We start from the raw sequence: 26,335 nt of genomic DNA, 5'->3' as shown, positions 1-26,335 counted from the left end.
TTCTGTAAGTTTTTCCTAAACCCAATTGCTGAGAAGAGTGGTGTGTACATATGTGTGTGCGCGCGTAAGTGTGTGCATGTGCGTATATGTGGGGAAAGGTCTGTTCTTCAGTACCCGGGAAGCTGCCTCCTGCCAAGCCAGGGCACAGGGCCCCTTTTGTCCGGCACGGACAACCAGCAGTGGCTTCCGGGGGGCGTAGACAGGGGCCCTTCTCACACCTACCTGGAGATGCCACATGCTAGAGATGCTGAGCCCTTCCACGGGCAGAACACTTGCACCCTGCCTGCCTCCGCCGTCTCTCCCCAAGTGTCCCTATGAGGAATCTTTTGCCCGTCATTTTGGTCTCCGTGGCCGCCTGTGCCCTGCCCTCCCCTCTGCGGTGGGGGAGAACGCAGTGGCAAACGTCCGCACGGGGCCGCTCACACGGCTGGATGCCTGTGGGGAGCCCACAGCCGGAGCCTGAGGCGCGCCCTTGGTGTGCGTTGGAGAGACTAGATGCAGTCTCAGTGTAATTATCTGTTCTTTGACTTTGAAGCCGCTCTGGGGGATCCTTCTGAATCAATAGGTGGAATTTCTTCAATTATTTAATTTCTGTACCACCCCACACCTGAAGCTCTCTGGGCGGTTCACAATAGCATGTTAAAAACACCAGGCTTTTTAGAACTGGGAGCTGGCTCTGCCCAAGTGAATGGCTGTCCTCTTGGCTGCTCCCATTTATTTCCCTGGAATTTACAAAAGAGGCATTCCCCATGGAAAATCTCCACAGTCTTCCTTTGGTATTTAAAAAGAATATTAAAGGCCTACACAATAGTATGAGAAATTGGGGATATTGTACAAAAATATGTAGGACACAGACAGTGAACACTTCCAGATTACAAATTATGGTCTCCAAATCAAGAGTGAAGCTTGGATAACATACAATGTGAAAGCAGCTGTGCTTAGACAGGACCAGATTAAAAAACGTCTTCACACTGTATTCTTGTAATATTGCAATTTTTCCTATTTGATAAATTACTGTTTCAGTTTTGTTCGCAAAGAAGTGAATAACTGCAAAAAAAGAGATTGGTTGGCCATTCTGCACCTGTGTGGATCACGCTCAGGTGCAACTGGGGCGGAGCCTGGATAGGTGGGCCAGGCTCAGCAGCTGCTCTCCCTGTGTCTCTGTTTCCCAGTCACTGCCATGCCTGCCACGAACGACAGGTGGCCTGAGGAATTCGGCTTTAAAATCAGTGGGAACGGCCCCTGCTACATCTTGGCGGTGGAAGAACACAGCAGTGCGGAGCTGGCGGGCCTCCAACCAGGGGACCAGATCCTGGAAGTAGAAGGGCTGCACGTCTCCTCCATGAACTGTGAGGCTCTGGTTGCCCTTGCAAGGCAGTGTCAGAATGTGCCCCCCAGCATCGGCGTGGTCTCCCGCATCCAGCAGGTGGACCTTACGCCCGGAGACGAGGGGCGCTTTGGCTTCCATCTGATGTGCGACGGAGGCTGCCCCCTGCAGGTGGAGAGTGTGACGCCCGCCTCGCCTGCCTTCGAATGTGGGGTCCGAGCTGGGGACTACATCCTGGAAATCAACAGGACCCCCGTGAAGCTCTACCAGGAGGCGGCTGCCATGATCCAGTCCTGCCAGGGACGAGGTCTCCAGCTGGGGCTGCTGCGGCTTGGACGGCCCCCTCGCTGGGCCAACAGCAGCGTGCGGGAATTTGTCCAGAGCGCTGATGCGATCCACCAAGAGAGGCGGCAAAAGGCTCAGGAGTTCAGCCAGAAGGTAAGCCTTGGGATTGCCCTCGGTGTGCGGGGGGCAGGGCAGGGCAGGGCAGGGCCAGTCTGGGTCTGAGTCCAAAAGTGACAGAGGCTGGCACTGCGGCCCCAAGCCCTCCTTGGTTGGTGGAGGACATTTTGCAGGCGGGTTTTCTTTGGGGTTGGATCCATAAGCCAGTTTTGTATCATACAACCAGGAGCTGCAACGTTCATTTTGAGAAAGCATGCATTTCTTTCTATACAGCAAGAATTTTAATAATTTACTAGTTGAAATCTTAACAATTAGTGATGGTTTTTTCACAGGAAACTTAGTGCTGCTCTAAAGATACCCAGAAGTGTGAAGGATGTTTGTTTTATCGCCCAGTCCCGCCGGCAACTGGCCCTGATGGGCTCATGAACATGAACACTGTCCGTTAGACTTCGAGATGCCAGGAGACCCTGCTGTCCTTCTGCAGTGGGCTAATGTGGTTGCCCCCCTCTGTAAATGGCCAGCTAAGAAGAGCTTCTCTGCCTGGGGGGCCTCGCCACATCAGTGCCCCTGTGTGTTGCGCTCGCTCCCTTTCCCATTGCCACCGGCTCCCTTGCTGACTTCTGCACATGTGCAGAAAATGCCAGCTCAAATTAAGTAACTCTGAGACTTGTACTGAACCGGAAATCGCTCACAGGATGAGCATGACTTTCTGCCGAGGTCAGTGTGCCAACGTTCCCACAGATAAGCTATGCAGTCAGGGTTGGCTCACCGTGAGTTGTCCCCTCCTTCCTTTTCACTTGGTCCTTCGGAAGGTATTCCTTCTCTGACCCATCCCTAATATGTGTTCATGCCCACTTGGGTTTCTACAGGTAACCTGAAAAATGAACCTTTTAAAAAACTCCCAGGGTGGCATTACTTTTCTTAACACCTAGAGTAATGTGAAAAGGTGGAAAATTTGGAGAAATGTCCCCAGCCCAAACTATGGAGGGTGGCCAGAAGGAGGGTAATCTACTGGTCGTTTCCTTTCACAAGCAAAAAATCACTAGTGGTTTTCATTTCTCTGAACAGCTGGCCTTTTGACAGCTGTCTGGAAAAAGCAAATTGAAAAAGAAAGCTCTTCTGCAGACATTCTGGTTCAATGCCCACTGTGGCACTCTGGCAACAGAGATCGCTCAAGGCCAGGCTGGCCATTCGGACCGGCACAGGTCTGAGTATCCACACAACACATCAACACACCGTGGCTTGTCAGCTGCAGTGAATGGGTTGTTGTGCCGTGTGAACCATGTCAAACTCTCTTAAACAAGAAAGCTGAGAGTCTCAATGGAGAAACATAAACTGTATGAGCCAGATTTTTCTTTAACTTTTAACTCACCTTTTTTAAACGTATAAAATCAATTCTTTTTAAATTGTTAAAGACATGGCTAACCTGGAATTTTAATTTTTATCTAGTTAATTCATCCTGCTGCAAACGGGATGCAGGTCTATTTTTGTGCTGCCTTCCTCAGCCAAGCAGAGAAACGGAGAGCCTTTCCTGCCTCTTGCGTAATGTCAGACCTGGGGGTTTAGCCCACAAAACTGAGGAGCAGAAATTTCAGGACAGATCAGTGGAAATACTTCACACAAGCATAATTAATTTGTGGACATTCCTGCTAAAAATGTGGCAGTGGCTCCAGGCTGAAGCGGCTTTAACCGATTAGGGCTGTGTTGTGGCTGTGTCCGAGGGGCTGCAGCATAATTTATGGGTGCTCCCAGAGGCAAGGCAGTACAGCGCAACGTTCAGGGCCAGCCTGGGGCGAGGCAAAGGCGGGAGAGGTCAGGACAGAGGGGCGAAGGGCAGCCCGCTGCAGTCTCCCATCCAGAAACGGAGCCCGGTGAGGGTCAGCACCCGAGCGCCGGTCCCAAGGCGAGGTCTGGAGCACAGGTCGCTCCCGCCTGGCCTGGCTGAAGCTGAAGGCTCGCAGCCGGAGGTGGAGCGCACAGCGTGCCCAGGCCTCTGGGTGGAGCCTTGCGGGATTCTGGCAGGCAGGAGGCCTGCTCAGGAGAGGGCTGGACCCTGGGGAGCCCCCGTGTCGTGGAGCCCCCTTTGCAAAGGAGCCCCACGGGCGCAGTGCTCCCGGAGGCTGGGTGTTCGCCCAGCCTCCGCCTGAGGCAGCAGCCCCTCTTCTCTGGGAGGCACAGGCGTGGCCCTGTGGCCCTTGGGGGCCTGCCCCCCGGCTGGCCTACCTGGGCTAGCTCAGTGTCTCTTGGGGAGCCCCGGTGCTCAGAGGAGGAGGGTTCCTCCAGCGGGAGCACAGAGATGAGACAGATGCTGGAGGGTGAGGTCGCGATGGCACCAGCTGTGCACCCCCTGCGGGTCCCCGCACGCCCACGGGGGCGAGTGGGAGCGCTCCGGCGCACCCGTCCCGCTGGCAAGGCTCCCGGCAATGTCTGGACGGCCGCCGTGCGCGTGCCGCGGCCGCCCCACCCTTTGCCCTCTCAGGACTGCGCGACTCCAAAGCGCTTTCAGTCCGTCGCAAAATTCTGGCCTTGGCCATCCTGGCGAATCCAGAGGGCTCTGTGCACGGTGCAGCTGCAGCCTGAACGACCCCCCTGGCGGGTGGGAACTCCTGCTAGCGTCGAGGCCGTCCCTCTGCTGCAAGCGGCCTGCAGCGGCCGAGGGGGCTTCCCGGGACGCCCTCCTGCATTCACAACCCAGGCGAGGCTTGCAGGAGGATCTTCTGAGTGCATCGTTGCAAGCGGCGGCAATCCCCGGGGCTGGACCGCGGGGGCCACGGCCCGCCAGGGGCATCGCTCCCTTCGCCCCGCGCCTGCGCACTCCCGCCGGTGGAGGGGCACTTCCGTGCCGCTGACGAAAGCGTATCCCGGCACCGCCACGTCCAGCCTCTTTTGAGGCTCCTCACGGGTTTTGCAGCGACAGGCTAATGATGCAGCAGCCCCACGAGGCGCGTGGTGCCCCAGCCGCCCAGCCTCTCTTGGCTCTTGAACCCCTCTGCATACTCTTCCCCCGGCCAAGCTGGAGGGAAGGAGGGAAGAAGTGGTGCTGCTGCTGATAGGATGAGCTCCAGGAGGTGCGCAGGAGGAGACGAGGGTATGAAGCAGGCAGCGGACGGCTGGGTTGTTCATTCTGGAAGGGAAAGGGGTGGGCCTGGGACCGATCTGGGAGCTGAGCCAGGGCAGGAGGGTGAGTGGACAGATGCCCCGCCAGGTAACCCGCAGGAGGTGGTGCAGCCTGCAGCCGTTAAGGCCTTGCTGTTAAGGCGGACGGTGACTCACTCGTGACGGCAACACAGTGCGTGGCAGCCCAGGGGAAGCCACCCTCCAGGCAGGACTGCAGAGCTCCGTCACCCGTCCTGTTCAGGTGGCACCAAATCTGGCCAGCTTTCCGCAGCAGCTGATGAGCTGTTTGTCTACCTGAGCTTTCACCTGGATGTTTCGCTGTCTTTTGCTGCATTGTGTGGATGCCTCATTGCTACTGTTCTCCTCTGTCTAGTGATGTTCTCTCATCAATGTTGCATTATTCTACTGTGCTTCATTGCTTGCACCCTGCTTGCTTTGGGATTAGTCTATAATTAAAAGTGGATAAGATAGTTCTAAAATAAACCCTTTCGCCCTAGTTTTATCCAGCACAGATTTTAGCTTGCCGTGCTATGAATAGAAAACTCAGTCAATCAATCTGTAAAATATTAGAATGATTTTATTTATCTGAGGGCTCACTGAGAGGCTTCCAGAGAGCAATAACAGCACTGTCTGTGCTCACAGGCTTGCAATCCAAAATTGCATTCATTCCATTGTATTTGCATGGTGATCTCCAGAACGTGAACCTGTTGCGCGGGCCTGTCATGACCTGGGTTGATGGCGGGGTGAAGATTAGGGAAGCCCTGGTGGAATTTCTCAGGGGCCTCCTGGCTTTGGGTGCAGAAGATAGTAGTTCCACCAGTACAGAAGCTGAGGGAGGAAGCTGTGGGCCTCGGAAGCTGTGGGGACTCACATTTGGAGCTGTGTGAGTTTATGTGTTGCAGTCTGTGATTGGGTGCCCTTTCAAAGACTTGTGCCCAACGCCCATCTAGCCCAGGATTCTCTTCCCGCAGTGGCAAACCAGGTGCCTGTGGGGAGCTGGAGGCAGGACATGAGTGCAGATCCTGGCCGTATAACCAGGAAGAGTACTCCTGATCCTCGCAGATCAATATTATATTGGCTTATGCCAGCTACTTGAACAGGGCATAATTTAATTTGTATAAGCTATTATATCTTTTAAAATCTGGTTCTTGAATTTGGTGCTTAGGGGTTTTATGGTGTTTTATTGCACTTTCTATTATATTTTATGTGTTGTTGTAAACCACCCAGAGAGCTTTGGTCATCTACTCATCAGCATTAAAACTGCCTTTGTGAGGGATGTCGTTATGCAGAGCATAAGCTTTCCTGGTTTCTAGGCTGTTATTCTCTAGGATGGCCCTCCCCCACCTTGTGCCTTCCAGACACGTGTGGATTACACTACCCAAAATTGCCAGTCTGTGGCCCTGCTGGGCAGGAATCCAAGTGCCTCTGAAGGCCACCAGGCTGGGGAAGGCGGCTTGTGGGAGTCTGGCAGGCCGCTCTCTAGCACCACACTCGGTCGCACTGCTGTCTGGGGAGAACATCTCCTTCGGACGCCCAGCGGGAAAGAAGCAAGGAGCGTCTGCTGTCCGTGCAAAGGGCTCAGGGAGGCATTCCCGCTCACCCACAACTTGGAGCATTGGCATCACCAGGAACAGTGGCACCTGGACAGGCGGACTCCATTCTCAGGGCAGCTGTGGGGCACCACGGCGTTCCAAGGAATGGCAGTCCATGGGTACACTGCTCCAAGTTCACCATCTGCCCTCTGTGCAGCTCTGGATGTACCAATGGGTGGCCTGTTCCTGCGCCGAACCTGCTCCTGCTCCTATCCTCACGCCAACTTCAGTGGCTCCTGAAACGGTCACGGTCTTGCATTCTGCCAAACAAGCTCCTCCAGAAGGCTCCATTTTGTTCTGTACTGGCCAGGAGATCCAGTTCTCCCCTGGCTGGAACAGCCCTTCGTTTGAAGCAGCCCTCCCACTGCGGTCGGACCTGGCTGCGTTGTACTGACCCAGTCTGAGCGAAGCCCGCTTGGGGTTCCTGGGCAGGGGCCTGTCCCCTCCATTCCTCAGGGGAAGCAGATGCAGTGATTGCCCCTCTGCCTGTCTGTCCCCGGGCTTCCCCCTGGGCACACCAGGAGGCGACGGGCTGATTTGGAAGCCTGCTGCCCGCGGACGAGGAATGGCGCTGCTGCTTCCGGCAGGCATTCGCATTGCGTGTGATTGGCATTACCTGATGCACCTTGGAAAGCAAATCGCAGAGAGGTGCCTGTGGCTGCGCCCCCCCTTTGCACCTGTGCCAGGTCTCAGGTGTCTGCTGGTTTTGAAGGTGTCACTGACAGACTGGCCCTCTTTTCCTGTCTGGTGCAGGGCTGGCGCAGGTGTCTGGTTGTTTCCTAGCATCTTCCCTCTTGCTTTGATCATCTTCAGAGTTACTCCTCCAACCAGGATGCTCAAAGCACCGGTGCCATTCAGGGCTGCCCAGAGAGAGCTCTGCTGGGACAAGGGGACACCCACATACACAGACAAAGCAAGGGGTGCCCTGCCTCCGTTCCTGAGCGTCTGTCGACCGCAGCCCCACCACCAGAGAGCCCCTCCACACACCCGGGCAGTGCCCCCACCCCATCCTTGCCTCCAGCCCCAGCAAACCTCTGGTGAGGCGCAGCAGCGTGGTGTTCCTTGCCGAGTTTGGGGTGCCTTTAGCATTGACGTCCGGCTGCTATAATGTCATGGAAGCGGACACAAGGCCTGATTCTGGTCTGGTCAGGCCAGCTTTGCCAGCGCCTCCTGCACTTGCCCGCACTGGCAGTTGGTGTGGGAACAGAGCAGTCACTTCCCGGAGACCAGGTCCCTTGAAAGGGCATCTTGAACGGCAGCCGCATGTGTGCAGGCGACCGAAGCCTTCCTGGCTCTCGCGACACAGTGCCGGAGCGCACCCCTCGGGAGGGAGCCCGCTCTGCCTCAAAGCCCTTCCTCCCGATCTGTGGGGGGGGGGGTGTGCTGGAGCCGGAGTCCCTGTCACTGCCCCAGATGAGATGACCTTGAAAGGCTGTGTGCGTCAGGAGGACTTCCGTCCCAATCCTGTGGCGGCGCTTTGAAGACTCCATGTCCCAGGAAGCACCAGGATATAGGTCAAAAAGCCTGCGATACTCGACGGCGGAGAGCTTCCAAGTGGGACGGGCACCGGGGGGCCGGGAGCCGCTCCCGCTCTCCGCGCATTAGCATGCCGCATGCCTCATTCCAGTTCCGCCACCTTTCTGGCGTCGCTGCAAGTTTCCAGGCAGGGAAGACCTTGCTGCTCTCGTAAGGGCATAAGGAAAGCCCTGCCGGATCAGGCCAAAGGCCCTTCCGGTCCAGCACACACGGTGGCAAGCCAGCTGCCCACGGCTCCCTCCAGCAGGAGGGGTGCAGCACCCCCGCCACGGGGGTCTGCAGGCGCGCCACCCGCCTCTGCTGCAGGAGGGAGCCCACGGCCAGCGAGGCGAGCAGCCCCGGCAGCCCCTCCCTCAAGAATCCGTCCGTCCGGACTGGCGGCCATCACCACTTCCCGCACCAGAGAAGTCCATCATTTAACTATGTGTTGTGTGACGAAGGGATTCCTCCGTCTGTCCCAGGCCTCCCACCACTCAGCTTCCTGGGTGACCCCTTTGGGTCCAGGCGTGATGGGAGAGGGAGAGGAATCTCTCCCTGCCCCTTTCTCCTCACCACACGTTATTTTCAGCACCTCCCTCACGCCTCACCTTCCTCGCCTTCTTGCTAAGCTGCACAGTCCCAGTTGTCGTAGCCACGCACGGAGAAGCTGCTCCAGCCCCCTCATCACTTTCGTTGCCTCTCTCTGTATTTTTCTGAACCGAGTAACGCACTTTTTCAGGTGAAACAACCAGAACTGAACACCATATCCCAAGTTCAATTGCAGCAAAGATTTGTCTAAGGGAAGAAAGATCTTGGCAATTCCGGTTTCTATTCTGTTCCTAATGATTCCCAGTGTGGAGTTTGCCTTCTTCACAGCCGCTGGACACTGGGACAACACTGCCATCGAGTGGTCCACCCCCCCTCCTGCTTGGGCACTTTGGACCCTACCAGCACGTACTTAACGTTGGGACTTTTCCCCCGACATGCGTTGTGTTATGCCTGCTTGCACTGAATGGCATTTGCCATTTTGGTGCCCTTTCTCCCAGCTTGGAGAAATCCCTTTGGAGCACCTCAGTCCCTTTTGATTTCAACCACCCTAAAAGTTTAGTGTCGTCAGCAAACGCGGCCCACCTCACTGCTTCTAGTTGCAGATCATTTACGAACAGGTGGGGAAGTGCTGCTCCCGATACGGACCCGGTGGGACTCCACTGGTGACGGGACTCCACTGGGAGAAGTTGCTGTGGATTCCCATCCCCCTGAGTCCTACCCTTCAACCAGGTTGTGGTCTGTAGAAGGACCCCTCCCCCTTTTATTCCACGACTGCTGAGTTTGCTCGGGAGCCTTTGGTGAGGGTCTGTGTCAGAAGCCTTTTGGAAGTCCGGGTAAACAGTGCCTACTGAATTGCCCGTCTACATGCTTATTGACACTCAAAGGATTCTAGTGCTTTCGTGAGATAGGACTTCACGAAAAATAAAACGAAAATTAAGCCTCTTTCCATACTGATATATAGATACAGAGGAAAATGTTCAAAAGCGGTCTGAAATTTGTTTAGAATTTAAAAAAGTGGTTTTAAGGGATCAGAATCCTGGAAGAGTAGGGTCAGAAGGGGCCAGAAGGCCGTCGGGCCCAACCCCCTGCTGAGGCAGGACACGAAGTCACACCTTCCCATGAGGTGGCAGTCCAGATGCCTTCTGAAAGTCTCCAGCGAGGGAGAGCCCACAGCTTCCCCAGGTTATCGGTCCCATTGTCAGGCTGCTCTGGCAGGGAGGAAACGCTTCCTGGTGTCTGGTCTAAATCTGGTTTCTTTTAACTTAAGTCCATTTGTCCGTGTCCTGCACTCTGGAATGGACAAGAAGATACCTTGTCCTTCCCTTCTGTGACAGCCTTTCAGGTACTTGTGGAGTGCTGTCATATCCCCCCTCAGTCTTCCCTTCCTGAGGCTGAACGTGCCCAGTTCAGTCTCGCAGTCTTGCCTTGCAGGGCTTTGCCTCCGGTCCTGGAATCATCCTCGCTGCCCTCCTCTGGACCCTTTCTAGCTTGTCTGCATCTTTTTAGCATTTCGATGCACACAACTGATCACAGGCTCCAGGGAAGGCCGGGCTAGTGCTGTGTATAGTGGAGCTAGTACTTTACGTGTTTTGGAAACGATGCTTCTATGAATGCAGCCCAAAATAGCATGTGCCCTTTTTGCAGCTGCATCACTTTCTGGGCTCACACGTAGCTTGTGATCCACAACTCCTTGCAGTATTGCTGAGCCACATGTTCCCCATCTAACAGTGGTGCATCTGGTAGGGACCTCCCCCTTGACCTCCCCCGCCGAACCAGACTCCTGCGTGGGCTCCCTGGGAGCTCGGCTGCTTTTACCCCAGTGACCTAGACTAGCCAGAGCAGCTTCCTCCGCTCTGCTCAGCTGGGAGTCAGGAACCAGATGGCTCCTATTTTAAAAAGAGAAAAAATGAAAGGGCAGATTGAAGGAAAATGATCTGAATAAGCAACCGTGTCCTGACAGAGTGATTCACAGGCCCTGCTCTGCTCCCAAGGGTTAAGAATTACTTCACGTAGCCTTGAGCTGCAGCCAAGCCTTAAAAATTAATTGACAGAGTTGTAGCTGAGTGAGTCTTACGAATCAGGATTTCAACTGCATCCAAGTTGCAATTTTTCCCTTCAAAAAGCTTTCCTGGCCAGTGATGCTGCTCTGCGGGGAGCCTGAAAGGATGCCGGATGGCTGCCAGGCCTGCTGGACAGCAGTGAAGTGAGCCTGCGGGCAGGGAAGCGCTGCCTGGCCACGCGGGGAAGAGCCCCCGGTCCTCCGCACCCTGGCCCTGCCTGCGCACAGCGGAGGCTGCCTGCTGGTACGTTCTGGGGGTGCCCATGACATCCCCAGGCCAGCTGAGGCTCTGGCAGCCATGCCAAAGCAGCAGCGTCTGCCATGGAAGATGAGACGTGTTGATACGGAGCTGATTATATGTTTCACATTTTAGAAGGAAAAAAGAGCTGGCATTGTGCTTTTCTCGCTGAACAAGTCACATCTTGTGGAGTGCCATGTTCCACAGAATGCAGCTGGATTTTGGGGCTCTCTGCTGCCCTCTGCTGGGGAGCACTAGAGGTATGCCCGTGCCTCAAGACGTTAGAAAGAAGGAGAGCAAAGATGCATAACATGGAACTCAGTCATGGTGGCATTAGGGAGTTGGCCACCTCCTGAAAAGTTTCTATTTTGCAAAAGGAAAGTTCGCCAGGCACTTGCAAGGTTGCGCAGCAGTGAATCCCACACAGAAACAGAGCGAGCCGGAAGGGGCCTCCCGGGCCATCTAGTCTGACCTCCGGCACCAGCCGGCTCCGCTCACGATGTGCCCACAGATGCTGAGAACTGGGAAAATGGTAATAATTCGGTGACATATGGAAGTTCATTGAATTGGTAGGACGAGTTTGCAAAAAATGGGCTGGAGGCGGGCCATGGACCCGTGGCGTTTGGTCGGTCAGAATGAGGCAGGCAGGAAGCTCTTACTCCCTATCTGGCTGTTTCTCCTGCAGGTGCAAGAGATCCTGGGCGACCGGCCAGATGTAAAAGGGAGGATGTTCACAGTCCTGAAGCAGTACGCCGCTGAAAGGAAGGCTGACTGCTTGGCTCGTGCCCTTCCCACCATCCTTACCGAGGACTCCCACCAGCTCCTCATAGAAAATATCAGGTAATGCATTTCCCTAGAAACGGGGGACCTGCAGGGACATGGGAGGAGTGGTTCAGTGCTGGCATGAACCTGTGGGATTGCGCATTTGGGACAAGCAGCAGCATGATCAGGGAGGTTTCCCTTAAGAACATCCCTCAGTCCCAAGGAATGAGGGCCTGCTGTGCCAAGGCTGGATCCGGACACAGAGAGGTGCTGAGCTGGCTTTCGGGCTCCGGTGGTTAGCCCCTGAAGGGTCATTTGGAATGTCCCTCGGGTGTCAGTTGCTCCTGGCCCTGTTGCCCAAGCCATCCGTTGGCTTCGTGACTGACCTGGAAGGGCTTGGGCTTCAGGTCAGCCCAGACTTCATCTCCGCGGAACCCCTTCCCGCTCCCCAGGCGCCGTCTTGCCATTCCCAGCCCTGACTGGGCTGGGGACCAGAACTGGGACTGCCCCGGTTCTCGCCCCCTGCGCCACACAGGTGCCCTGCTGCAGGTGCCTCTTGCCTTGGCAGGCAGCAAGCCACCAGGCAGAGAGAACTGCCAGGGCCCAGGCTGTCCTTCAGGGTCTTCCCCTGCCGCCTCTGCAGCAAAGTGTAGCGTCCTGAGGCCAGGGAGTAAGTAAACGCTGAACTTGGGCTGGTCCTGGATTGCGGCCGCTCCCCAGGAGCCCCGAAGCCCCTGTGTCTGAGGTGAGACCTCGTGCGACTTTTCCTCCTGCCCCCCACTTAATGATTCAGGAGCGGGGGGAGAGGGCAGGCAGAGGCAGTGTGTGCCCGGGAGGCTGGCGGGGGCAAGGCATTTTTCTCCTCTGCATCTGTGGGGATGCTCTGCAGAGGCGCAGGCAGGGTTCGAGGCCAGCGGATGGGATTGCAAGCCTTTCCAGCCCCAGCTGGTCATTAGGCAATCCATCTGACTTTGTTTTCCCAGCTCTTGCTTGCAATCTGTGACCATTGTTCCCACCAGGCTAAACAAAAGGGATGGCCACCAGTTCCAGCATGCGCTTGAAATAGACATGAAATCACAGCAAAGCTCTTCTGGGCCTCCACAGAGCTGTGCCTTGCTCAGTAAAAGGAAGAATCTATGGGATGCGCTCCCCAGAGAGGTCCGCCTGGCGCCGTCGTTATTTGTTTTTCGGTGCCAGGCGAAAACCTTTTTATTCAAACGTCATTTTAACTGTTAATACTATTTATTTATTTTATTCTTCGGCCAGGGCGACTTATTTTATTTTATATTGTTAACTTGTTTTATATTTTATTGTATTATATTTTAATTGATATCTTTGTGAGCTGCCCCAAGGCTTCGGTGAATGGGGCAGCATAGAAATTTTCTAAATAAATAAATAAATAAATAAATAAGTAAGTAAGAGGAGTCAGGCGGAGATTCATGCTGGACTTGGGCAGAAGTGTAGAATCACAGAGCAGTAGAGCTGGAAGGGGCCAGGGGGCCCTCAGGTCCAACCCCCGGCTTACAGGACACGCAGTTGTATGATCTCAGTGGGGATACTGAAAGCACCACCCTGCATTTCTGTCCGAAGAGACATCTCTTTCACAGACAGCGCAACTCTGCCTCCCTCTCTGTCCTTCTTGAACAGGTTCTATCCTTCAGTTGTTGAATTCCAGTCATGGGAGCCATCCCACTGGAGGAATTCATCCTTCTGTATTAAGAGTTCAAGTTTGTGCTGTTTGTTTTCCAAGCTCTGAGCATTAGTATATAGACACTGAAGCCCATGTACTTTATACTCGAGCTTTTTTCCCAGATGTTTTGGAAGACTCTTACTGGGCACCGTTAAAGCTGCTCCCTCTGTTGTTTTGCCTGCCGTTGCCTCCAGGTGTAGCCTCCCTCTCCTGCAGGATCCAGTTCAAAGCCTTCCTGGTAAACTTCTCCCTGCTGTGGCCAAGCACCTTCTTTCCTGCCCTTGCAAGGTGCAGGCCATCCCTTGCCAGCCGCCCGTCTTCCAGGAACCACAGCCCGTGGTCCCAGAATCCAGACTTCACGTCAGCAGCACCTGCATGGCCAGGCATTCCCCTGAAGTCAGCAGCACCTTCATGGCCAGGCATTCCCCTGAAGTCCTTTTCTTTCCCAGTCTGTTCCTCTTCCAAGAACTGGAAAACTCTCTGGGCCCCCAAGTTCCTGACTCCCCTCCCTGCGGCGTCAGAGTCTGACGTGACTTCGCCGAGGCTGCTCCTGGCAGTGTCATCTGCATCGGGAGGAAGCGGCAGCCGCCTGGGGGTTCCAGGCGCCTTGGCGATCGGAGCTGCATCCCCCACCTGTCGTCACGGGGGCAGCACGGCCTGCGACCGATCGCACGGGTTCCCTGACCTCCTGCGCTTCCGTCCCGTGCCAGAGGGAGTCTCCCACGACGACCCCCACCTCAGCTCCTTGCTCTCACTGCCAATGCCTGCAGGACCGCGAGCCTCTTGGTCAGTGTGGCGTGGGGGGCTCGTGCCCTGCCCCAGCAGGCTGCCCTCCAGGCTCGTCCTCCGCCTCCACGGGGCAGCGCCTTCCCGTGCGCCCGCGCCACACTGCCGCCCCTTCCCAGGGAGCTGCTCCTCCTCTTCCGCCTCCGCCTGCTGCTGCCCCGGTAGCGCCTGCCCCGCTCGCCCGCTCGCTCGCTCGGAGCCGCTGCAGTCCCACCGCTCGGCCTCACAGCCCCTCGCCCTCCCTTGTCCCCTGGGGGTGGGCACTCACTGCTCCAGCGCTCCCGCTGTTCCTCTCGTGGGGCCCCCTGCCCGCACTTGCATTTTTGTGAACATTGCTGGGGCATCATGTGTGGAAGGCCGCGCCGTCTTCAGATCCCATTTGCTAGCCTGTGGTCTGTGGAGTCTCCTGGCCTGAGCTTTGCATGTTTTGCAAAAGCAAGAACATTTTTCCAGAAGAGAAGATGCACGTTCCAAAAAAATAGAGCCATGCTTCTAAAAACCTGCAGTGAAATTAAAAATGCCACTAATTACGCCCATTCATTGAGCATCAGAACGAGAGGTGGGGGAGCTGCATCCCCAAGCAGCAGGGTTGCATTCTGTGGGTGATGGCAGGTGGAGCGGGGCAGAGCCAGCTGATGGGGAGCACGTGTGTTTGGATTCCCCGCCCTGGGCACCACCAGAGTTTCGTGGGTCCACCCTCAGAATGCAGCTACTCAATATGGGGAAACCCAGCATTGGGAAACGCAATACGAGGACAAGCCTGAGAGGCTTGGCCCTCCGGGAGAGACATCAGGAGGCAAAGCACCTGGAGCAGGGCCTTCTCTGTGGTGGCGCCCCATCTGTGGAATGCGCTCCCCAGAGCCGTCGTTATTTGTTTCGGCGCCAGGCTAAGACCTTTTTATTCAAACAATATTTTAACAATGTCTAATATTTATAGTTTTAATTGTGCAGCCAGGGTGTTTCTGGGTTTTAATTGTATTATATTTATTTCTGTGAGCCGTCCCGAGGCTATATAGCAAGGGCACGGCATTCAAAAACTTTAAATAAATAAATAAGTTCCTCAGCCCAAATTTGAGCCTGGGGCCTTTCCTGAAGTAGTTTCCAGTGGCTGTGAAAACCTCAGAGGCAGAGTCTGACCCAGATTATAATTGATTAATGGACGCAGGCCAGCTGCTCCTAATCCCTCCAAGTTGCTTGGCATGAAAGGGATTGCACTGGCACTCCGTGGGGCAGTTAATCTGCAGCAGAAATCCTCAGTCCCCCCACCTGCTGCAAAACAACTTCTACTGTCTAATCTAATTGGACCAAATAAACCAAAACGAACAAGGGAAAAACCTGCCTCGGGATGGAGTGGTTTGCCATCTGGCTTCCTGGAAGCTCCGGGCACTCTCTCTGCTGGGCCTGAGGAGCACCTCCCTGGTTGTTCATTGGGAGTTATGGGCAGCCCATGGTCTGGGGAAGCTGGAGTGAAAGCAGCATATGAAGGAAGCTTGTAACGAGCAGAGACCACAATGCGGGTCGTGCTGGAACCAAAGACCGGGGGGGTGGGGGAGGGAATGAGATACAGTGGACCTGATTTCCTTAAAGCAATTTTTCTTTCACAATTTTCTTTCACAAGGGTGCAGGAAGTCTGTGATGGGGTCTCCCAGCTCGTTTTCTCTCATACTCACACACGTCTTTTAACAAAAAACAGCAGCGGAGAGTCAGAACTGGCTGGGGACCAGTCCTTCAGGACCTCGGACAGCGATCCGTGGCTCATTGTGCGTGTGAACAGGATTCGGATTTGGACTCAGGCGAGTCCCGTATGGCTTGAGTCAGGCTTGCACCCTGGACATGGCTCCCTTTCAGCCCCTGTCATGTGGCCCCTTCTTTCCAGTCTGGAATTTGCTTGACCAGCTTGATTTCAACTTTCCCCCTCCCTCCCATTCACTGTGCATGGGCTCACCAGGGGTTGTCCTTGCCTTCCTGGGGCGGGGGCGGGGGGGCTCTTTGCAAGACTTCCCAATTATCTGCTTTGCCCTCTTGCTCAGGAAACAACTCACTGAAATGCATGTCTACTCAGAAGTAAATCGCACTATATTCTATGGCCTTACAAAACATCACAGTCCCTTCCCAGGAGCTAATTCATGGGAAGGTGGGTGTGGGGGGCTCTCCACCACTGGCTTTTGGGTGGGGGAAGCGGGGTGCTGCTCTCCATGGCCTGGGCGCACAGGAGCACTCAGAGGGACCCTTTCTCCGCAGGGAGGGCCAGGGGAGGAGTGGTCAGTCTTTCCCGCCTGTCTCTCGGCATCCCTACCCTTTCACCCCTTCGCTTAGCGGAGTGAGCTAAAAACAAATGTGCACAAATGCAGAAGAACCCAGCAGGGCCACTTCCACCCTAGCCCCCCCTTCCCGCTCCCCGCGGGGGGCTGGGGCTGGCCCCCGCAGCTGGAGGGCAGCAGGAGAAGCCTGTTGGGCACAGCCCCGGCCCCGGTGGCTCCCAGCTGCACTGGCCTCCAGTTCCCAGCATTCCTGCCAACTGGCCACCCTGGCCAGGGCTGATGGGAAGTGAGAAGTCCAAGCCACGTGGAGGGCACTAGGGTGGGGAAGGCTGCTGGACAGAGTTCCTCAGGTGGTGGTCCTAGCCTGCCCTCACTCCCTCGCTGGCCCCCGCCGGCCCTTCCCTCCTCGTGCCTCCTGCTGGCCATGCAGGCTGCCCTTGGGCATGTGAGGCCTGCGGTGGGGTCAGGCGCAGGTGCTGCAGTCCCTGGGCGCTGATGGGCGCCTTGCAAGCTCCCCGCTCGCTCGTTCACCGTCCCCCCGTCCGCCAAAGGCCGGCGAGCCGGCGGGGAGACGGGGTGGGGCAGCCGCACTTGGTCCGCCGCGTTTCCCCGCTCCAAAAGCCAGCCGAGGGTCATGGGACACGCCGGCAGGAGCATCCCCAGGAGGCGCCCGCTCTGCATCTGCATGGGAGGGCGGACCCTCCGAGTGGGCCTCCCTCCCACTCCTGCAGACCCGCTGCCCCCTCCCTGTGGCCCCAGGCCAAGGGGCAGAGTGTAAATGGGCAAAGAATGGATCAAGGATACAGGTGTCCAAGTCCCAGAGCAGAAGGCAGAGCGCGCCAACGCCACCCCTGGCTTCCGCACACCGCGATCCCTTGCCCTCCGGCCCTCTCCCCACCACACCTGATGGCAGTGCAATACCTTTTCCAAACTGCAGTTCTCTCGAATGCATTCGTTGTACAGAGGGGGCGGGGGGGGGGGAGAGAGCCCAAGGTCACACAACGCGGCCACAGGGAGAGTGTGACTCATTGTGCGTGCGTGCCTGTATCTCACCTCTCCTAGACCTCAGCCGTGGCTGCTGCAGTGGGTTCCCAGGCTCTGCTCCAGTTCCGGAAAGTCAGCCCCGCTGCTTGTGGGGAGATTTGCGGCTGCTTCCCTGCCCCTTTCCTTTGGGGAGGAAGGGGGGCACCTGCAAGCACAGGTGGGGTGAGGGTTCCCCTGGTCCCATCGCTCTCAGTGCCCCCCGCCCCCCGGCCGCAGTGCTCCCAGCGACTCCGCTCAGAGGCCCCTCAGAGAGTTGGGCACCTGCTGGAGCCCTGGCCAGCTCCTTCCCCGCTGCTGCTGTGGGCGCCTCCTGTGTTCAGCCCGCACGGTTCCTCCCCGTTGCCTGAGAGGTTTAATAGCTCCCCCGCAAAGCGTTTTGCCGGCAGCTGAGCCTGGCGCTCCCCAGCCCTGCTACATGCCCCATTCCCCTTCTGCACAAGGAAGCCCCCACCCCAATCCCGAGCACTCGGCTGGGTCCCCCCATTCCATCCGGAGTTGTGTGTTTATCTATTTTTCCTTTCTTGCTGGTTGCTCTGGGGGCTTTTGGCCCATTTATCCAGAATTAAGCTCTCTGATTTTAATTTGCTGGCATTTGCTTTATCCGTTTGGCTGTGGAGATAAAGCACGGGCTGCCCTTGTTTTCTCGCTGTGCTCCTCCACGCACGGCCCCCTCCCTGCCATATGGTTCGCAGGCACTGGGGAAGGGCACAGTGTTATCCTCTGCTCGAGCATGTGGGGAACCAGCAACAAGGAAGAGCGATGAGCTGCCTCGGGTAAGTGGCAACCGTCCGTTCTCCAAGATTCGAGGCTGTGTGTCTCTGCATGTGGAAACCTCCGTGTGCCTTCTCCCTGGCGCTGCTGAATTCTGCAGTGAGGCAGAGCACACGCTGCAAGAGTTTGTTATGGTTCAGCATCTTCTGGAGCACACAGTTTTTGAAAAAGCTTTGTGGCTGTAAATTGGTGATTAGGTATTTGGGACCAGTTGAGGAACAAGAGAAACTTTACCTTCAGAGGGTGACTTTTGGTGCATTCCCATGAGAGCTGCGGGGTCCTGAGGCATCCCACACTGGTTTAGCCTCTGGTCGTCATGAAAATGACCACTTGTTTCTGGTGGGTTAATGTCACAGCAAGGTCAGAGGGTAGCCAGATGTTGCGGGCAGCTGCTGGCATCCAGCTGTGCTGGTGATTTGGGGCCATTCTAAATCTGGAGGCAAATTGCAAAGGTTCCGACTCTTTTCTAAGAGGTTCTTTTCAATAGTAATTCTGCTTCTGTGATCCTAGGACTGTATTATTTGGCTCTATTAATTTGAGTATCATTTCCTTCTGAGAACGTCGTATCTCTACTGGCATTCTGCACTATCCCCCCCTTCCCCTGCCCCTTAAAAGCACCTGAAGTTGCAAGGAATGAACTCATGCAAAATGAGTGACCCAGCATAGATTAGGTATAGCAGCATGCAAGCATCTGGGTTTTGAAGATGTCTTCATCTGGAAAAATGCAGAGGGAACATATTAGGAAAAACACTTAGGATCATGAGAACTGGAAAACATTTGCACTTTCAAGGTAGTTGTGCAAGAAGCCCACTTCCAGTAGCTTTGTCTTTATCGATGTCAGTATTTCACAGTCACTCTGAGTGCTCTGCATAGACTAGAAAATGTGCTACTTTTTCATTCTGAAGTTTTCTGGGAAATGCAAACGCTGGCATGCTTCCACCCACTGAGGTGACACATGTATAAAGATGCTGGTCTTGCCTCTTTTTGCTGCCTCCCTTTTCAGGGCCCACATCATGGCCACTCTGTGCTGTGGATTGGGGTCCACAGACTGCTGTGCCTGGTCTCCTGCTTCACCGCGGCCGCCCCGCAGGCTGTGTGTGTCTGGGACAGCGCTCGGGAGAACAGTGGTGTGTGTGTGTGTGGGTGGGGGGCTGCACGGCACGGCGCAGCTCAGCCACTTCCCAGCCATTTGAGGCTGGCGCTTGGATCCCCAGCCTCGCTCCCTCCCTGTGTGCCGGAGGGCAACTCCCCTGCTGACTGGGGGATTATGGGAGTTGCAGTCCATCCCATCCAGCGGGCAGCAGGCTGGAGAAGGCTGTTGTGGAATGGAAGAGCGGAGATCTGCTGGGATGTCTGGGGAGAGGCACCCCCTCCAGCGCCCTGCCTTGCCCCCTCCTGCCCTGACTGGCTCCAGCAGGCGCAGGGCGTTTCCGGGGGTTGCTGCTCTGGGCTTCAGATGAATCAGCTCACATGCTGCATGGCCCCTTCCAACCTTGGGCACCCTTTGAGTGCCCGCCGAGCTCTTCCTGCCAAAATTTTGCCAATCCAAGGGGTATTAATGCAGTGCGGGCTCCCAAAATTCACCCGGATGGGCACTGGTGTTGCTCACTCTGTACAGACACCAGGCCCTGATCAAACTTGCAGCCTTCTTCTGAGCTGGGACCAGAACCTGCATCTGGGTTACAACCTGGAGCATCCTTTCTGAAAGGTCATTTCAGGTAACACATAAGCATGTCTTCATTTACTGCTCAAGATCCCCAGAGACCTTTTATATAGAGAGGTGTTTCAAAGTCCCTTTTCCGAAAGGCCTGTCTCTGGATTTTACGGCCTCTCTAGATTAACGTTCTGCAGTGCAGTGTGGCATTCTTTTTTGGACCCTTTGCCGGCTCTTTACACATGGGCTAGCAAGGGTGATCGGCTAAACAGCCTCCTCCTCTCCTCGCTTGTTTGCTTTTTTCAAGGAGTTTGAGTTAATGGATACTTTTAGAACCAAGCTTTCATTCTCCGGCAGTTTCTAGATCCTTCCCACTGGAGAACTCTCTTATTGCAGGAAAAAAGATGCTGTTGAATCCATTCTAGTGGTAGCTGAAATACAATCTTAATTTTCCCAGCTTGGATGTTTTGCGCCCACAATTTCCTCAGAATGCAGTAGCATGAAAATGTGTTAATTCTTAATGCGACCTGCTAAAGAAATGTACTTCTTAATGAGCCACTTGCTCCAAGGACTGAGTGGCTTCAAGGCTTTCTTTTCAAGACCCTTCCCTGCGGCTTGGAGCCCCAAGAGTTTTTCTCCCCGCAACAGACACTTCTTTGGGGGGGGGGGAATTTATTTCTCCTTCCAATAGAATTTCCAGGGTGGGAGGTGTAACTTCATTCCCTGCTTCCTAAAACACCCATCCTTTACTCAAACTGGGGACAGGGTCGGAGTAAAATATGGGCAAATGCAGCATTAGGAAATGGCGCTGCTTTATTTTCGTGAAAATGGAAGACAGAGAAAAAGAATCGGGCTGTGCCTGCCCTCTGAGCGTAAAAGCAGTTTGAACCCTGACAAATTGTCCGGGCTTGCATTCCCCACATGTGCACATACGTGTGGTACGAGGCCGTAACGGATGCCCAACTCTCAGGGTTGTTGTGAGCATGTGTGTGCAGAGTCTGGAAGAACGGGGACTATACCAAGCGCGAGCATGAGCATCAAGGTACAACGCATCCCTGCACTGGTGCGACAGGTTGGGGTGCACGGTTCAGCTGGGACAGAGCTCAGCAGGATTCCTTTTCAGCAAAATGGAAAAATCGGGGGATCGCCGCACTGCTGGGTCCTAGGTCAGGTGGCCCCCTCCTGCACGATGCCTCCTCCTCCCTCGTCCCGCTTTGCCACGGAGCCGCCTGTGATTGCCGTGGGCGTCTTGAGCATTCTGGGGCTTTGTGCATCAGAGGGGAACTGTCTGTGCCACCGTGGGGCTGGGCCACTGGCACAGCTCTGTGTGAAGGGCCAGCCAGTGAGGCCCACCCTCGAAATGGGCAGCCCCGTCATGGCTCAGGGACTGGGCAAGGGGCACAACGGCTCTCCCTCCCATCCCTTCCGAGGCAATCCCCTCTCCTGGCCAGCGGGGAGGCTGGGGGCAGGGAGCATGGGAGGCTGGGCCTGCGACGGGAGCGGACCGTCTTCTGGCAGGCCCAGAGCAGGCATGTCTCCTGGATTAGGGATCCCCGGGGCTTCTCGGCCACACGCCCCTGTTTCAGGTCAGCTGTGTTGCGCCGGGGTGAGGCCGTGATCCTGCTCTCCTCCCACAGGAGAGGGGAGGTGTGGGGTGGCCCCACGGGAGGGGCCTGCCCAGGAGGCAGAGAGTGTGGCCCCCCGGGGCCTTCTCCGGCAGAAGCCCCCTTGCGAGGCGTGCAGCAGCTCTCCCCACGCGGCCGAGCTCCTGTGCTTCATGCGCCGGTGGCTGCGGCAGGGAGGAGGCAGAGGTCTGCCCGGCTCGGGCGTCCCAGGGGCCTGCCCTTGCACAGGGCTCTAGGGCAGAGTCCCCGGCCGATCCCCCCGGCCGCTCGCTGGTCTGGCTGGGGCAGCCGCTGCCACGCACCGAGCCAGCCCTGCCCCGCCGCCCCACAGCACCCTCCTCTCCCTCAAGTGCTTCTTGGCCAGAACCGTCCCTGCGGGATGAAGGGCAAAAGCCACTTGATCGGCGTGTATAAAATTACCTGCGCAAGGAATGTGCCGCCTTCCCGGCTGCCAGAGAGGCGCATTGCGGTGTCCGCCCCCCCCCCCCCGGGATCCTGGCAGGCCTGGCCTGCTCCAAGTCAGAGCTGTCGCAGTGAAGCCGAAGGGACCGGGCTCCCCCTGCCTGAAGGGACTCGCCCTCCCTCCTGCTCTTGGCAGGGGGAACGAAGGTGATCCAAGCAGATGGCAGTGGGGGGGGATTAGGGGGGGGCGGGAGGGCACCCCATCGAACACCGGAGGCATGCAGTGCTGCGGGCCCCCTGGCACTGGGCTGCACCCAGTGCCGGAGGAGCCCCACAGCCCGAGGCGGCCCAGCGCCCTTGCATGGGCCGCGGGGCTGGTGTGCTTGGGGCACCCCGTGGACCAACCGCAGCCCAGCGTGCTCGGCGGGGTGGGCTGCAGGGCGCTGAGATGCTGATTTTGCTGTCAGGCGGCAGGGAGGAGTAGACACCCTCTGGGAGCTCAGCTTTAAAAATACTCTCTGCTCCGCAGGCCAGAAATTACACTGTCACACACACTGGCAGCAGCAGCAGGCAGGCAGGCCCAGGAAGCCGACTGCGCTTCCCACACGGGAGAAAGCGTAGTCAGCCAGAGGCAGGGAGGGCTCGGGCCGGAGACAGAGCGGCGCGGAGGGGGCGCGCCCCGCGCCCGGAGCCTCACGCACCGCCATGTTCCCCAGGATCTTCATCCCCAGGAAGCACCGGCAGCGCTTCGACGAAGTGGTGTCCCAGGGCCTCATCGGCAAGCTGTGCCGCGCCAAGGGCGAGCGCTCGGCCGGGCGGCTGAGGCGCAGCCGCAGCGAGGACCACCACGAGCGCCTGCTCGCCTCCACCCGGGCCAGCTCGGTGCCCCGCAGCCGCGAGCAGCGCGGCGGCAAGAGCCTGCGGAAGAGCGCCTCGCCGGCGGCCGGCAGCGCGGGGCCCGGCGCGCCGCGCAGGTAAGTCAGCCCGCCCCAGGCAGGCGACCTCGAGGCGTGGGGCCGCTGCAGCTGCGTCCCCCCGCTGGCCGGCAGAGGAACGGGGGGGGGGGGCACAGCCAAGCCAGCCGCGCTGCGCTGCGCCTCATTTCGCAGGTGCACGGGTCACTCCCCAGTACCAGCTGCCCTGCCCTCACATGTTAACCCCCTCTGAACAGGTAGTAAAACGTGAAGAGACGGGGCCGCAAAACAAAACGCATGGCTGGGCAGGGGACCCTGTGCCCCCTCCCTCCCGCCCTGCCTGCTTCCCAGCCACGAATTCGTCCTTGGCTTCCGGGTCCTGTGCCACCCCAGGCCCCCTCTCAATGGTGGAACGGTTCCCCGTAAGGCTGCGCTACTGGCAGTGATCGCCCCCGGGCACCCCAGAACTTGGAGGATCGCTGGCAGCAGCGGAGGGCTCGGGGTGTGGACCGTCTCCGCACTTCCCTGCTCTCCAAAACACTCAGACGGAGAACTCGGCCCTCGACACGTGCAGAGGAGGGGCCGAGACACGGTGGGGGCTCCTCGCTGCCCCAGCCTTTCGGAGCCACAGCAGGCAAGGGCAGAGCTGCACGGCTGTGAAGGCAATACCCATGTTTATTTATCTTAATATTTCCTTATTTGCCTTAACGTTTATCTACCAGCAAATTCCCATAGGCTCTGGGCAGTTTGTAAGAAATTAAACCAACAGTGAGTAATTTTGACTAATAAAACATTATTAGTCAACGTTATAATAAATCTGACATGAGAACTGCCAGAAAAAGGTGTGATCTGGGCAATCAGATTCCTCTTTCCCGATGAATCATTCCACAGCTGAGCCCTCAGGCCAGCTGACACTAATCTTGCAGGAGCAGAATTCGGAAGGCTACCCCAGAGGTAAAGCGGGACGCCTGGGCGACGCTAAGGCAGGCCTGACGGGTGCGGGCGCAACTGCCTCTTGACGGCCTCCAGGGTGGGAGGCCTGCCCAGCTCACGGCCTCCTTTGCCCTCCTGCCCTCACAGTCAGGAAGCTCTTCCTGATGTCCACTGGAACCTGGTCCTGCCGCTTGAGCCCGTCATCCCGGGTCCTGCACTCTGGGTGATCGAGAAGAAGTCCTGGCCTCCGGTGCGGCAGCCTCGCCAGTGTCTGCAAAGGGCTGTCCTGCCTCCCCTCAGGCTCCTCTTCCCGATGCCCAGCTCTTTCCATCTCTCCTCGCGGGGCTTCCCCTGAACTTTTTCCCGTTTGCCTGCACCTTTCTTGAAGTGTGGTGCCCAGGGCTCAATGGGCAAAGTTGGACCCAGTACTCAAGCCTAAACAGATCAAGGGGCCCAAGTACCTCATGTGATCTGGAAATACATGCAGCCCCAAATAGCATTCCCCCCCCCTTTTTTTTTTTGCAACCACATCACATTTCTGGCTCATTTTCAGCTTCATCTACAGCAATCCAAGATCCTTCTCGCTTACATTATTGTTGAGCCAAGTGGCCCCCCCTTGCAATGTGCATTTGCTTCCCTTTAGCCGGGTTCAGACCGTGGCCTGCGTCCCTCCTGAGTCTCATCCTGCTGTGCTCAGCCCAGTGCGGCCGCTGTCAAGGTCCCTTTGAATGTTGCTTCTGCCTCCCAAGGTATCAGTGCTCCCACCCACTTTGGTCTCCCCAGCAGACTTAATCAGCATTACCTGCACCTCCCCTTCCGGGAACGGATGTCAGGCGAGCTAGTCTGAAGTCCTCTGGATCCTCCCTTTTCCTCTTTTGAAGCCAGCAGCATTCGCCCTTCTCCAGCCACCTGGCACTGCACCTGTCCTCCAGGATTGCTCAGAGATAAGAGAAAGTGGTTCCAAGAGTTCTCCTGCCAGGCCCTTGATTTCATGGAGATAGAGAAACAGAGCGAGTCAGAAGGGACCTCCCTGGCCAGCTAGTCTGACCCCCGGCTCCGGCCAGCTTGGCTCATGTAATGCCCGGCACATGGTTGTCCAATCTTTCTCTGGGACGCAGCTCACCAGGCCCCGCAGATCTGAAATGATCCAACATAATTAGGTGTTTTCGACTATTTGCTCATGAATCTCAAGACTCAGTCCTGACCCTGCAGTTTCTATTTCATCCTTGCCTTTGTACCACAGACAAGCTCTTGGGAGAAGACTGACCCACAGTAGGAACTGAGCACTTCCGTCTTTCCTTTGCCTTCTGTGATTGAGTTGCCCTCCCTCACTGAGCAGCTGAACCACCATTTCTCTCTTGCCTTTACTGGAAAAAACCAAACGAAACTTTTTTGTTGCTTCTAGCCTCCCTCGCTCGCCTCAGCTCATTCACCTCCTTGGCCCTCCTGAGCCGACGCCTGCCCTTCCGTGCCACCACTCGGCCCTCTTCTTTGGTCACCTGGCCTCCTTCCTATCACACTCAGGTGTTACATTAATGCAGTTTCAGAAGGCTCACCGTGGCCATGATATTTTGGAAAAAAGCATTTGCCCATTTCCACACCTCTTAGACAGTTTATGGGAGGTTCATACATGCGTGGCCTGCATCCCGAAGGCGGGTCAGGCGAGCGAGCTGTGCTCGCCTGCCCGTGAACGGCCGGGCCTGCAGGTGAGCACCTGTTGCCACGCGGGCTTTGCGCAGTGCTGCGCCCGCGTGGCGGCCCAGGAGGGCGGGCAGCTGCAGGGTCTCGCGGCCGGCCCACCAGCCGCACCCAACCGAGGCCCCACGCACGCGGGACACGGAGATCTGCTTATTGCCCAGCACGCTCGCTGCTCCCAAGGGCCCACCCGGGCCGGGCCCCGGCCCCCTCCCCGGCCCGGCCGGAGCAGCCGACGGGGAGGATGTGGAGACGGCCCCCCCCCCGGTCCCTGGGAACCGGGCCGAGAGCCCGCACGCTCGGCAGGCTCAGACGTGGGACACTCAGCTCCGCTTGGCCCCACCAGCGCCAGGGCTCGTGACGTGCTCTCTCCCCTAGGACCGTCCGCGTCTACAAGGGCAGCAGGAGCTTCGGCTTTACGCTGCGTGGACACGCCCCCGTGTGGATCGAGTCGGTCCTGCCCGGTAAGGAGCGCTACGAGTCCCTGCACAGCATGGGCAACGCTTTCCGTTCAGTTCAGTTCAGCAGTGTGGCCTGAAGTCCCGCTTCCTTTTGTTTTCGTTGAACAACTTGGGTTCTTTGCTTGCCCTACTGTCGCTCTTCACTCATGGCGTGAGTTTTTATTTATTTATTTGGCATTTTCTGCCAAATTGGCCCAAGGGCCCTCTAAGTGGGTTGCAACCTGGGTTGCTGCAAAATGCAACTCAGCCACACTAAGAAGCCATTCATGAACAAACTAGAAAGAGAATCCAGATTCTGAACTCTGGTCTGCTTAAGCCAGGGATCCTCACATTTTTTGAATGGGGGCCAGTTGAAAGGCTGCAGTGACTGTTGCTGGCCGGCGAGGTGGGTGCCTGGGGCCACGGGCCGGCGAGGTGCCGTTGGGCGCGTGCGAGGCGGCACTGGGCACGCACGGCAGTTGCTCGCTCGCTCGGAGGTCTCCCAGCGAGTCCATAAAATAAATAAATAATAAATAACCCTCTCCGAGCGAGCGAGCCA

At 56.8% G+C, this 26,335-nt stretch overlaps 1 protein-coding gene across 1 annotated transcript in view; it reads left to right on the top strand.

Moving 5' to 3' along the window:
• The first annotated feature begins 1,180 nt into the window (after positions 1–1,180).
• LOC123034833 (Grid2 interacting protein) overlaps positions 1,181–26,335 on the top strand; it is a 43,692-nt gene continuing 18,537 nt past the window's right edge. Inside the window, exons 1-4 of the mRNA XM_044452530.1 lie at positions 1,181–1,765; positions 11,485–11,639; positions 22,511–22,768; positions 25,715–25,800. Coding sequence (XP_044308465.1) covers positions 1,181–1,765; positions 11,485–11,639; positions 22,511–22,768; positions 25,715–25,800 — 1,084 coding nt within the window. The remainder of the gene's footprint in view (positions 1,766–11,484; positions 11,640–22,510; positions 22,769–25,714; positions 25,801–26,335) is intronic.

This window comes from Varanus komodoensis, unplaced genomic scaffold, assembly GCF_004798865.1.
Source record: "Varanus komodoensis strain SLA01 unplaced genomic scaffold, ASM479886v1 scaffold73, whole genome shotgun sequence".
NCBI lineage: Eukaryota > Metazoa > Chordata > Lepidosauria > Squamata > Varanidae > Varanus > Varanus komodoensis.
The sequence above is the reverse complement of the archived record's forward strand: the minus strand, read 5'-3'. Positions and strand labels throughout refer to the sequence as shown.